Raw genomic sequence first — 13,173 nt, 5'->3', positions numbered from 1 at the left:
TTTTTTGGCACTTTTTAAAAAAATCTTATTGAAGTGCAGCTGATTCAACGACCCATTCTTAATTATGAACGTATGTCCTGAATTCACCAATCATTTGAGAAAGGCCTCTAAAATAAAATACAGAATAAAACAAACATGGGTATGGAAAACTTGAAGGAAAAAGAGAGTCAAGAAGAAAATGTCAAAAAACCTATCTTCCAAGAAAGATACCGTATTTATAAAACAGGAACAGAATGCTTAAAAAACAAATTTTAAGGAATAAAGCAGAAAAAGCACTAGAAATTTAAACATACTACAGCTGAAACAAAATCTTCAATAGAGAAGTTAAAAGATAAACTCAAAGAAATCTCCCAGAAAGAACGAATTAGCAAAGCTAGAAAATAGAAAATTATACAATCAATCCAGGAAGTCCAACATCCAACTAAAAACAGAAAATAAAGGGAAGAAAATCACAGGAGGAAAAAATGTAAGAAAACGTGAAGAAGTTAAGGACCTGGAAAGGCCCACCAAGTATCGAGAATGATAGATTTATTTTTAAAAAGACCCACCCACTAAGGTACATGATCTGTTACCAGGAATTCAAAAAAATAAAAAATCTAAAAACTTACAGAGACAAACTAGGCCATAAACGATGGATAAATAATCAGAATGAGGGTTTCCCTGGTGGCGCAGTGGTTGAGAGTCCGCCTGCCGATGCAGGGGACGCGGATTCGTGCCCCAGAACGGGAAGATTCCACATGCCGCGGAGCGGCTGAGCCCGTGAGCCATGGCCGTTGAGCCTGCGCGTCCGGAGCTGAGCCTGCGCACCCGGAGTCCCGCAACGGGAGAGGCCACAACGGTGAGAGGCCAGTGTACCGCAAAAAAAAAAAGAATCAGAATGGTATTGTACCTGCCAACAACATCAGAAGCTAAAAGACAAAAGTAATACTTTCAAAATCCTAAGGGAAAATTATTTTCAAACCAGAACCCTAGGCCCTGTCAAACTTTCGATGGAGTAAAGAATTTAGACATTATCAAATATGGAAAGTCTCAAAAAATGTCCTTTGCCATGTACCCTTTTTGCAAGAAGCTACTAGAGAATGATATGATCCAAGGCAATAAATTAACAACAGTATCTCACATGAGAGAGGCTAAGGGAACGGAAGCAAGAAGGAGAAAGACCTAGAAGAGAGGCATCCAGGAAGAAATATATATCTATCTCTAATGGCTTGACTGTGTAGAAAGTCATTCTGAGAGGTTGTTGAAGGATGTAGGAAGACTTGCTAATGGGTAAAGGAAATTAATCAAATAAAGAGAACTTGCAACTTCAGAGAAAAGGAAACAGAGTCATAACAGACTATTTGGCTTGATAGGGAATATTCACATGGCCATATTAACGTAACCACTGGTATCAATTTAACAAAAAAAACTGGGATAAAAGTGGGATGAGATTATAACAGGTTAAAATTTTCATCTAATATTAATACTCAAGAGATGGCTGTATACCTTATATTTTGAAAATATAGGAGTATATAACAGAAGAGGTAGAAGATGCTTCTAAAGAAAAGGACTGAAGATGGAGAGGAAATGAGTCAGGAGACTGCTTTTTTTGTTACTATAAATCTCTTAGCAGTTTACTTAACTTCAAATATGTGTACACATCACTGGTAAAAATTAACTTTAAAAAGCTTTCAAGGGACTTCCCTGGTGGTGCAGTGGTTCAGAATTCGCCTGCCAGTGCAGGGGACACAAGTTCAAGCCCTGGTCCGGGAAGATCCCACATGCCACGGAGCAATTAAGCCCGTGCGCCACAACTACTGAAGCCCACGTGCCACAACTATTGAAGCCCATGTGCCTAGAGCCCATGCTCCGCAAGAAGAGAAGCCACCGCAATGAGAAGCCCGCACACTGCAACGAAGAGTAGCCTCCGCTCACCGCAACTCGCGTGCAGCAACGAAGACCCAGCGCAGCCAAATAAATAAAATAAAATGTATAAAGAGCTCATGAAACTCAATAGTAAAAAAAAAAAAAGAAAAAAGAATGCAATTAGAAAATGGGCAACTGACGTGAACAGATATTTCACCAGAGAACACACAGATGGCAAATAAGAACATAAAAAGATTTTTCAACACCTCTGGCTATCAAGGAAATGCGATTTAAAACAACAATGAGATTATTACTACACACTTATCAGAATAGCTAAAACACAAAATAGTAAAACCACCAAATGCTGGTGAAGATGCAGAGAAACATGATCACTCACACTCTATTGAAGGAATATAAAATAGTACAGCCACTCGAGAAACAGTACAGTAGTTTCTTATAAAACTAAACATACAATTACCATATGACCCAGTAATTGCACTATTAGGCATTTATCCCAGAGAAACAAAAATTTATGATCATACAAAACCTTCTACACAAAAATTCATAGCAGCTTTATTTATAACAGCCAGAAACTGGAATCAGCCCAGGTGTTCCCCAATGGGTGAGTCGTTAACCAAACTGTGGGGAATGCATACCATAAAATACTACTCAATAATAAAAAAGGTACTACTGATGCATACAACTTGGATGAATCTCCAGGGAATTAAGCCGACTGAATAAAAGCAAATCCCAAAAGGTTACATCGTATATGGTTCCATTTATATTACATTTGTGAATGACAAAATTTTATAAATGGAGGACAAATTTTTGGAGGAGAGAAGCGGGGGTGGAGGGAGGAAAGGGGTATAGTTAAAAAAGAACACAAGGGATCCTTGTCCCTTGGAACTGTTCAGTATCTTGACTGTGGTAGTGGCTACATGAACCTACAGAAGTGACAAAACTGTAGTGAATTTCATACACACACAAATGAGTACAAGTAAAACTAGAGAAATTTGAGTAAGACTGGTGTGCTGTAACAGATGACAATATCCTGGTTGTGATATTATACCACAGTTTCACAAAATGTTACCATTAGGAGAAACTGGGCAAAGTGTACAAGGGATCCTTCTGTACTGTTTTTTACAACTGCCTTAATAAAAATGTCAATTAAAAAAAGCCTGCATAAGCATTGCTACTGATATGAAAGAAACAAATCAATACTGTCCTCTGTTCTGATTTTGCTACATTGTACTTTTTGGGTCTCCAGAATAATGTTTTTTTCCATTTTTTAATGTTTTACAACCTTGGATGCTCTGTTTGCTGGAAACTTAGTGTTCCATCACCAGTTGCTGTTTTCCCAAAAAATATGATTTTTCATCTCTGGAAAGGAGGATAAATATCAAGCAATTACTTTTGTTTGTAACTCAAACTATATGGTACTACTATCTTCAAATATAATGTTTTTTCTCATTTGAGATTTACTTTCAGATGAGTTTTCTTCACCAAAATTTTACTCTAGTCATCTTTTCAAATTCCTTTTCTTATGACCCAAATTTAAAGGACTTAATCCATTAACCCCCAATATTCACCTCTTTGAAGGAAGCAAATCCATGACCTTTTCAAGACTTTTATCAGTCTTTGGGTTCAGACAATGGTCTCAACACTTTATAGCTCTTTTACACTCTACTTTTATGACTGAACCATCTCCATAAGCAGTCTTCCCATGCAGATCTCTTAGCTATTCACAAATTTATATTTTGTGCTAAATAACGGTCTCTTATTTGTAAATAAACTCAACAAGCCCCTATTTCTCGGTTAATCACAATTGCTATCACAGCACTGGCTGGGCAACTCTGTACTGTTAAAAGTTGAAACAGATTGACAGTATTTCTCCTATCATTCTTTCCCTTTACAAACCAAACACGAATATCAGTATTTCCTTTGCCACATCTCGTATACCATTATACATGATAATTCTTGAAAATAAAATAATCATTTCTAACATTATCAGCTCAGCTCTGCTGTGTTACGCTCTGTTTGCAAAAGACAAGTAACCTGAACAAACCCCTTGGTATTTGGTGCTGAGACTTGTTACTTTCCCACTTCTGTCAAAACAAAGACAAAACAACAATAAACCACTGTAACTCCACTTTTCAAATTAAAACTGATGAGTAGGAGAATGACCCTATCATTAATTTTTTCAAACAAAACAATGAAATTCTCAGGATGAGAAACACAGCCATGAACAGGATTGGATGTGGATTTTAGTCAAAACTCTTTCACTAATTAGCCATATAATCTTCTGCAAGTTACCTCCCCTCATCAGTCTCAGTTTCCTGACTCAGTTTCCCTGGTGGTGCAGTGGATAAGAATCCGCCTGCCAATGCAGGGGACATGGGTTTGATCCTTGGTCCAGAAGATCCTACATGCCGCGGAGCAACAAAGCCTGTGCGCCACAACTACTAAGCCTGAGCTCTACAGCCCACGAGCCACAACTACTGAGCCCACGTGCCACAACTACTGAGGCCTGCCCGCCTAGAGCCTGTGCTCTGCAACAAGAGAAGCCACTGCAATGAGAAGCCCACGCACCGCAACGAACAGCAGCCCCCCCACTCTGCTCACTGCAACTAGAGAAAGCCTGCGCCCAGCAACTAAGACCCAACGTGCTAAAAAAAGGGAAAAAAAATTCATATTAGGGTACTTTCCTGTATTAATATTCCAAGGAGATCTATGTAGATACACACAACAAAAAGACAAACCTGCCTTCAGTATCTGAAAGTACAGACCGGTAATAATAAAACATGGGAAAGTACCTTAAAGGATCCTCTTGACTCAATGACCACTGGTTAACAGCAGTTATCACATGAAACAGTGAGGGGCTGTCTGTGATTAAATGCCCTTTTAGAGAGCTGTGTCAAGTGGCAAAGAGTTTTTTGGGGGCTTTTTGGTAGTAAAGTATACGTAACATAAAATTGACCATTTAAACCATTTTTTTAATTTCAGTAAAAAAAATACATAACATAAAAATATACCAACTTAACCAGTTTTAAGTGTATAGTGTAGTAGTGTTAAGTGTATTTGCATTGATACACAACAGATCTCCAAAACTTCTTCAGCTCATAAAACTAAAACTATACTATATCCATTAAACAACTCCCCATTTCCCCCTCCCCCCAGTCCCTGGGAGACTATCATTCTACTTTCTACTATTCTACTTTCTGTTTCTATGAATTTGACAACTTTAAATACCTCATATAAATGGAATCATGCAGTATTTGTCCTTCTGTGCATGTTAACCATTTCTAAGTATACAATTCAGTGGCATTAAATATATTCACCCTGCTGTGCAACCATCACCACTATCCATCTCCAAAACTTTTTTATCTTCCCAAACTGAAACTCTGTACCCTTTAAGCAATAATTCCCCACTAACTGAAATTCTGTACACATTAGCCAATAACTTCCCATTACCCAGTCCCCAGGCCCTGGTAACCACTATTCTACTTTCTCTATGAATTGACCTATTCTAGGTACCTCACATAAATGATTTTATGCAGTATTTGTCTATTTGTGTCTGGCTTGTTTCACTTAGCATAGTGTTTTCAGTGCTTATCCATGTTGTAAAATCTATCAGAATTTCACTCCTTTTTAAGGTTCAATAATATTCCATTGTATGTATATGCTACATCTTGTGTATCCATTTATTGGTCTATGCACATTTGGGTTGTTTCCACCTTTCGGCTACTGTGAATAATGCTACTAAACAGACAATAACAAGTGTTGATGAGGATGTGGAGAAATAAGACCCTGGTGCAGTGCTATGGCAACATAAAACTGTGCAGCCACTGTGGAAAACAATATGGTGGTTTCCCAAAAAATTAAAAATAGAATTATGGTATGATCTAGCAATGCCACTTCCAGGTATATACCCAAAAGAGCTGAAAGCAGGGACTCGAACAGATAAGTCTATGACAAAGTTCTTTTTTTTTTTCCCAAAGTTAATTTTTGATGTCAGTCATCCTAATGGATGTGAAGTAACATCACATAGTGGTTTTGATTTGCATTTCCCTAATGATTAGTGATGTTGAACATCTTTTCATGTGTTTGCTGGCCCTTTGTATCTTCTTTGGGAAAATCTCGGGATAGTTCTTAATCAATCCTAAAAATACACGTTCAAATGAAAGAAATTCCTTAGGCGGGCTTCCCTGGTAGCGCAGTAGTTGGGAATGCGGGGGACACAGGTTCAAGCCCTGGTCCGGGAAGATCCCACATGCCGCAGAGCAAGTAATCCCATGCGCCACAACTACTGAGCCTGTGCTCTCGAGCCCGTGAGCCACAACTACCGAGCCCACGTGCCACAACTACTGAGCTCGCGCGCCTAGAGTGGGAGCTCTGCAATAAGGTAAGCCACCTCAATGAGAAGCCCGCGCACCGCAGCGAAGACCAACACAGTCAAAAATAAATAAATAAATAAATAATTTTTTTTTTTTAAAGAAAAATTCATTGGGCACGCTGGCATTCCTGCAGCATGAGCCACTGCCTGGGTGTCACAGCAAAGTCCTGTCACATTTAATATGAAAAAGGTTTTGCTCAATTCTCTACAAAGCAGCCTCTCATATAAAATGGGCTCATTTCAATTAAATAAACCAATTCTTAAATGCATGTTAGTGGAACCATCCTACTCTTCCAACGCTTAGTAAAAACACTCAGAAAGACAACAAAAAGGGTGTGTTCATTTTATACCTCTCCCAGAGGCAAGAGCCTTTACCAATTTAATTTTTTTTTTTTCCGGTATGCGGGTCTCTCACTGTTGTGGCCTCTCCCGTTGCGGAGCACAAGCTCCGGACGTGCAGGCTCAGCGGCCATGGCTCACGGGCACAGCCGCTCCGCGGCATGTGGGATCCTCCCGGACCAGGGCACGAACCCATGTCCCCTGCATCGGCAGGTGGACTCTCAACCACTGCGCCACCAGGGAGTCCCACCAATTTAATTTTTTACATGGAACCCAGAGACCCCGGTTCCCAGTGAAAGACAGTCCTAACAGAAAAAGTAATATGAAGTCGAGGGGTGGAGGGAGGATTAACAACACCAAAAGACAGCACTTTCAGTAAAACAGCCCACTAAAAATTTCTGCTTTGGGGCGAGTCCAAGTAACTACCATATCACGAAAAGGGTAATGCTTTCCTGAGCTCATACTGCCAACAGGGTTATTGCCAAATAAACCAATGAAATCTGCTCATCCAAAACCAGTAACTCTCTTTAACAAATACTTCAACAATCTGAATTTCCAAGACCAGTTTTACCCTAAAATTACTCTATTAGCCAAACAGCTGATTTTCTTATGTAAAATCTGACCTCAATCTACTTCACATATTTAATGCTCAGAAAGTAGGTAGACAAGAAATGTTAAAATAAAACTAGCCAATTCTAGAGGATGCTGATTATACTTACTACCTGTCTGTCTGCCTGCCTTCATTCACTATTTACCATGCACCCACTAAATGCAGGGACTCTTCTAGGTGCTTAGCATCTATCAGCTAAAAGACAAAGCCCTCTGTCCTTGTGCAGCTTATATTCCAGTGCCCTTGGATTCACTTTGCGATTGGTGAGTGTGGAACATACCAGTAATTTGTTTTTACAACTCTGTCTGCAATAAATCTGACCATAAACATCATACACAATTTCTGACACAGATGTGTGGGAAGTGAAAATATACAGAAAAATTTAAATACGGTAGTCTGTGTAAGCACTGTAAGTAAGCACCATAAGCCTATAAAAATTATTTCTTCCAAGAATCAACAGCCAATAAGTAACTGAAATGACTGTGCCTAAAATAATGAGGGCCAGCGTTATACCGGCAGTTTGGCCCTACTGAACACCTGCAAGGTAACTACTTCTGTCCAAACCTCAAGAGGTTTTAACAATCAAGTGACAACTCAAATTTCAGTATCATTCATAATTAGAGAGTGCTCTAGATTTTTTAAAAAGCAAAGCAAAACAAAAAAACATCCTAGTCAACTGATGAAATTTAAAATGTCCTAAAAGTAGTACACATCCCAAGTATCTCTAATCATCTGCACATTAGCCAACTGGCTAGTTTATACTGTTTAAACATGCATTGTCCAATATGGCAGCACTAGCCACACTCAGCACCTGAAATGTGCTTAATCTAAATTGAGATGAGCTGTAAATATAACATACACTCTGGAGAAAAAGAATGTAAAATGTCTCAACTATTTTTTAATCTTGATTACATAATAAAATTATAAGACTGGATAACATGAGTTAAAATATAGTATTAAATACTTCTTTTACTTTTTAAATGTGGCTACTAAAAAAATATTATCTATGTGACTCACATTATATTTCTTTTGGATGCACTGGTGTAAGATGCCAGCAGACTTCTAAAACCTGCACACAGAGCTAATACATGCAATGTGTTGGAGCTGTACTCAGAATTTTACACCCATGTATTTATCCATTTCTCAGCTTACACTGTTCAATATATCTTATATATCAAAATATCATACATATCACACTTTTATATCAAAATATTAAAGTTTTAGAATCTAAAGTGAAATTGTTTAGCAGAGCACTAACAAATATTTGTGTGAACACTGCATGCAGGGCATTCAATCCATAAAGTAACTTGTTCTGCCTCACTTCAGCAGCAGAAGGGTCACAAGTTCCACATATAGCTAATATGCATGCACTGTGCTCCTGCAGTGTGCCTGGCACCACGCTAGGTGCTTTGCTCTCAATGACCCATAAAATCCTCACAACTACCTTATGTGATAGGTACTATTATTAACACTATTTAAAGAAGAAACAAGCAGACAGAGATTAATTAACTTGCCAAAGTTCCATAACTAGTAACCTGTGGAACTAGGATTCCAACCCAGCAGGTTTGATCCCAAATTACTACACATTTTCCCTAGTAAAAAGACTACACAAGGAATTCCCTGGCGGTTCAGTGGTTAGGACTCCCAGCTTTCACTGCAGAGGGCGCAGGTTCAATCCCTGGTCAGGGAACTAAGGTCCCACAAGTCTTGCGGGGCAGCCAAAAAAAAAAAAAAGTAAAAAAGAAAGACTACACAAGAAGATTATGTCATTATCTTACAGGATTGGGCTTTAGTTGAGGGTATGCACTCATTAAAAAAGACAAGAGTAGATGGAGTTAATGTTTTGCTTCCTACCCTCCACCCCCTACCCTTCTCAATGAAAGGTTAAAGTTGACCACGTGAATTAAATCCCTGATCTTACTACAGGTTTATTCAATGCTCCCTTTTCCAGAAAGGCCCTACCCACCCCTGTGGTCCAATTCCTATCTGTCCTTCAGACTTCATTTTAGACACCATCTCCATGCAAGCGCCTAATTTGGGCTAGTCACCCCTCCTTCCCATGCTTACCCCCGCTGTAGCACTTTCCACACTCTATTGTGATTGTCCTCACTAGACTGCTCCTTAAAAGGTCTATTGTGTTCACTTATCTATCCCCAGTCCCTAAAACAGTGCCTAGCATTAGGTGCTCAATAAATATTTACTGAACTATCTAACTACCTGACCCACCCAGATACAGCTAAAAGTGGAATATTAAAAGTAAACATAGTGGTAGGAAGTGCTAACCCACAGGCAGAGAACAAGTTCTAAGTTTCGTGAAATTTATGACAGGTCTAGAGAGCAGTATGACACTCAGGAAATAATGATTACAATGACCTCCTCCCCCCAAAAAAGGGAGTAAAATCAAAACGTAGTTTAAATGATCACTTGCCCAATTTAAATTCAGTAAAATTTGTTTTATGAGAATGAATTAAGTAGCTGACAAATATTTATCACAAGAAATCCAAATCAACGATTCCAAATGCTATAAACTGTTTGAAATCAGCTTAATTGTGACAACTGCCAGAGTTCAAAGACTACAGTTGCTTTTTTAAAAATTCATCTTAATATAAAACTAGTTACACTTAAAAATGGGTTTCATTGCACTGCCCCAACGCTGTGTTCTGGGCCCCAAGTGACAGAGACAACTATGTGTCCTTTAAGATATTTATTGTGTGTGGGGGAAAAAAGAGATTTCGCATACAACCCATTTAACACAATTCGTGTTAATGCACTAAATTGTCTCAGCAGAGTCAAATGGGACTTTCCTAGAGCGTTCCCTTTTCTTTTCCTAAACGGGAAACCGATTTAAAAGGTCAATCTTTAGCTCTTATTTTCACACTAAATAATTCTGAAACATGAGGTGAAAAGTACATTAGAAGTCCCAAGGCTATGACTGCCAAGACACTTCCCTGTAAATTCTAGCGTAAACAGAAGGGAGAACTTCATTCTTTCGGGTTCGAGGACAGAAGCTGATCGTCTCCATTAGATTACTGCTTCTGTTGATGTCTCGAACAGCTCTGTGAGCAAACATGCCAGAGAGTCCCACCCCAAGCACGAAGAGCCTCCGATTGTTTGACACATCAATGGATTAGTCAACGCCGAGCAACTCACTTTTCCCTTCTAATTTGCCTTAATTTGCCTTAATTATTCCTCACACAAATCCTCAAGTTTACTTTAAGACCATATGGAATCTTCTTTGCCCTGAAGTATGAATCCAGGCCTTTACCAAATGACTCCTAGTGCTTCAGTCCCAACCACCAAAATAAATCCCTTACAAATATCGTACAGCTAGTAACGCCACACAAACATGGAAAAAGCCAATCCAGACGCTTAAAGAAATAGGATTCTGGAACGCTGTTAATGCTGCATATTTTGTAACAGCAGGCACCGAGCAGAGTGAGAGACTTGAAAGCAAAAGACCGGATGCAAAGCTTGGGAAGACCCCGCCCCAGAAAGCTCGATGCCGATTCAAACAGTAACTTGGGTCTGTCGCCTGGAATCAGAATCACTGAAACAAAGGCGTATATTACTGGAAGCAAGATGTCTGGAATAAAAGAAACGGTTTGCAGATGCAGAGACCGCACACCACCCTCCCACAGGTCTTACCTATGGTGGAAATAAAGGTGGTATTGAAGGCATCATCCGAAAAACGAAAAAGGACGCAGGTCTTCCCCACTCCCGAGTCCCCTATCAGGAGCAGCTTGAAAAGCAGGTCGTACGTCTTCTTCGCCATTGGGAGGAGCGGCACAGGCTCTCGCCGCCGGCGGCCCCAAGGGATCGGTCCCTCTCACTACGGCCAACTCCTCCTCTCTCGGGCGTTCTCAGGCCGGAGGACCGGGAAAGCGTGGGAAAAAGGAGGGCTCGAGAGGGCGCGGGCGACCTAGGAACAGCCTCGTCGAGGAAGCCCCGACGGTGGAAGCGTCCGGTGCCTCCGAGGGCGGCGACCGCGGCTCCGCAGCCTCTCCCAGCCGCTCCGCCCGGTTCCGGGGAGTCGGTCGGGACAAAATGGCCTCCCCTCCCCCCTCAGGGCTGCTCGGCCGGGACGCTCCCACGGGCGAGCAAGCAAGCTCAGCCGTCGAGGGAGAGCGGCGGGCGTGAAGACAGTATCCCTCGCGAGCAGCCGCTCCGCGCTAGGACGCGGCGATGGCAGCGAAGGAGGACCCGGAGCCGACGAGCTCAGCTACATAGCCACAGGAAGCCGAGCCGCCCCGGCCAGAGCCACCTTTTCCCCGTGCCCTCTCACGCCGGCGTGCGCGCTGCCTGAGACGCACGCAAGGACGTACGCCCGCCCTCCCCTCGCGCCCTCGTCCTGCGGGCCGCCTCTGCGCACGCGCACCAGAGGGCGTGGGGGCCCGCGGGGGCGCAGAGTGGAGCGTTAGGTCTCCGAGCCTCAGTCTAAGCCCCGACGGAGACTAGAGAGGGGAGGGGCGAGAGAGGGCGAGGCCGCGGGCGCGCTCCCTGCGGCCGTCTGATAGGGTGCGCGGCGTTACGAGCACGCCCCGCGGGGGGGCGCTGCCTAGTGACTGCGCAGGCGCGGCATGCTGGAGTAGCCCTTTGACACCCACCGTTTTCCTCCTCAGGTCGCTCACCGGGCTCAGCTGAGGATGCTTCGGGCCGCGTTTGGCGCGTGTGTTTCGCTGAGAGTCTTGGCGCAGCCAAGACCTTGGGTCGCCGTGTGTTCCTGTGTAGCTGTAGCCGTAAATGTGAGAAAAAGTAGCGCCCTGGGTCATTTAATAGCCTCTTTGCTAAAATGAGGCGCATCCTGAGTGCCCTCTCTCGTGGCTAGTCGGGGCGGGGGAAACATTAAGCTCCGTCCCGGTTTACTTAAGGAACCAGAGTTGGCGTTCAAGAGAGCAGGAGTTTGAAATGGGAAAAACTGGCCACGCTGCTCAAGTTGGGATGATGTAATCTGCCCTCCAGGGCGAGGAGTAGAGGGCCGAGGAACACTTGGGTGCAGGGCCAACCTCCCCACCAAGTGGAAGCGCCGGTGCTGTGCTCTACGTGGAGAACCGGCTCCAGAACTTGGACACTTTTTTTTTTATTAATTAATTTTTTTATTATTTATTTTTATTTTTGGCTGCGTTGGGTCTTCGTTGCTGCACGCGGGCTTTCTCTAGTTGCGGCGAGCTGGGTCTACTCTTCGTTGCGGTGTACGGGCTTCTCTTTGCGGTGGCTTCTCTTGTTGCAGAACACAGGCTTTAGGCGCCTGGGCTTCAGTAGTTGTAGCACTCGGTCTCAGTAGTTGTAGCACGCGGCCTCAGTAGTTGTGGCTCGCAGGCTCTAGAGCGCAGGCTCTGTAGTTGTGGCACACAGGCTTAGTTGCCCCGCGGCATGTGGGATCTTCCCAGACCTGGGCTCGAACCCGTGTCCCCTGCATTGGCAGGCAGAGTCTTAACTACTGTGCCAGCGGGGAAGCCCTTGGCCACCCTTTTGCAATAGGGAGAGCCCAATAGCACCATGCTGAGGAAGCGGGGCCCGTCCCTGCCGCCAGAATCGAACCGTCAATGTACCAAATTGAGAGATAGTGAAGCCAGCCCCAACCCCGCTGCCTTTTCCTTGCACTTTCTTTTCATATGCCTAGCACTCTTCCTTCCCTCTCTTTCCATCAGTCTCAGGTATACCTTCCCTTTCTTCTTCCTTTCTGTAGTTTAAATGTTCATACTCCTGCCCTACCTTTCTTAGTGTGTGTCATGGCTCCGAAGCACACCTAGGATGTGATGGCAGAGTAGTTGAACCTGGTGGGCTGGTTCAGCCCGATACAGGAGAAAACCCTGAGACATCTGGAAAGCAAGAAACAGGGATTGGGGCTTCCCTGGTGGCACAGTGGTTGAGAGTCCGCCTGCTGATGCTGGGGAAGCGGGTTCGTGCCCCGGTCCGGAAAGATCCCACATGCCGCAGAGCGGCTGGGTCCGTGAGCCATGGCCGCTGAGCCTGCGCGTCCGGAGCT

General features: G+C 43.0%; 1 protein-coding gene across 1 annotated transcript in view; it reads right to left on the bottom strand.

Moving 5' to 3' along the window:
* Window positions 1-11,493, bottom strand: part of RAB10 (RAB10, member RAS oncogene family) — a 76,028-nt gene extending 64,535 nt beyond the window's left edge. Inside the window, exon 1 of the mRNA XM_082852197.1 lies at window positions 10,833-11,493. Coding sequence (XP_082708323.1) covers window positions 10,833-10,959 — 127 coding nt within the window. The 5' untranslated portion in view covers window positions 10,960-11,493. The remainder of the gene's footprint in view (window positions 1-10,832) is intronic.
* Window positions 11,494-13,173: the final 1,680 nt, after the last annotated feature.

This window comes from Leucopleurus acutus (genome assembly GCF_964270905.1).
Source record: "Leucopleurus acutus genome assembly, chromosome: 12".
NCBI lineage: Eukaryota > Metazoa > Chordata > Mammalia > Artiodactyla > Delphinidae > Leucopleurus > Leucopleurus acutus.
The sequence above is the reverse complement of the archived record's forward strand: the minus strand, read 5'-3'. Positions and strand labels throughout refer to the sequence as shown.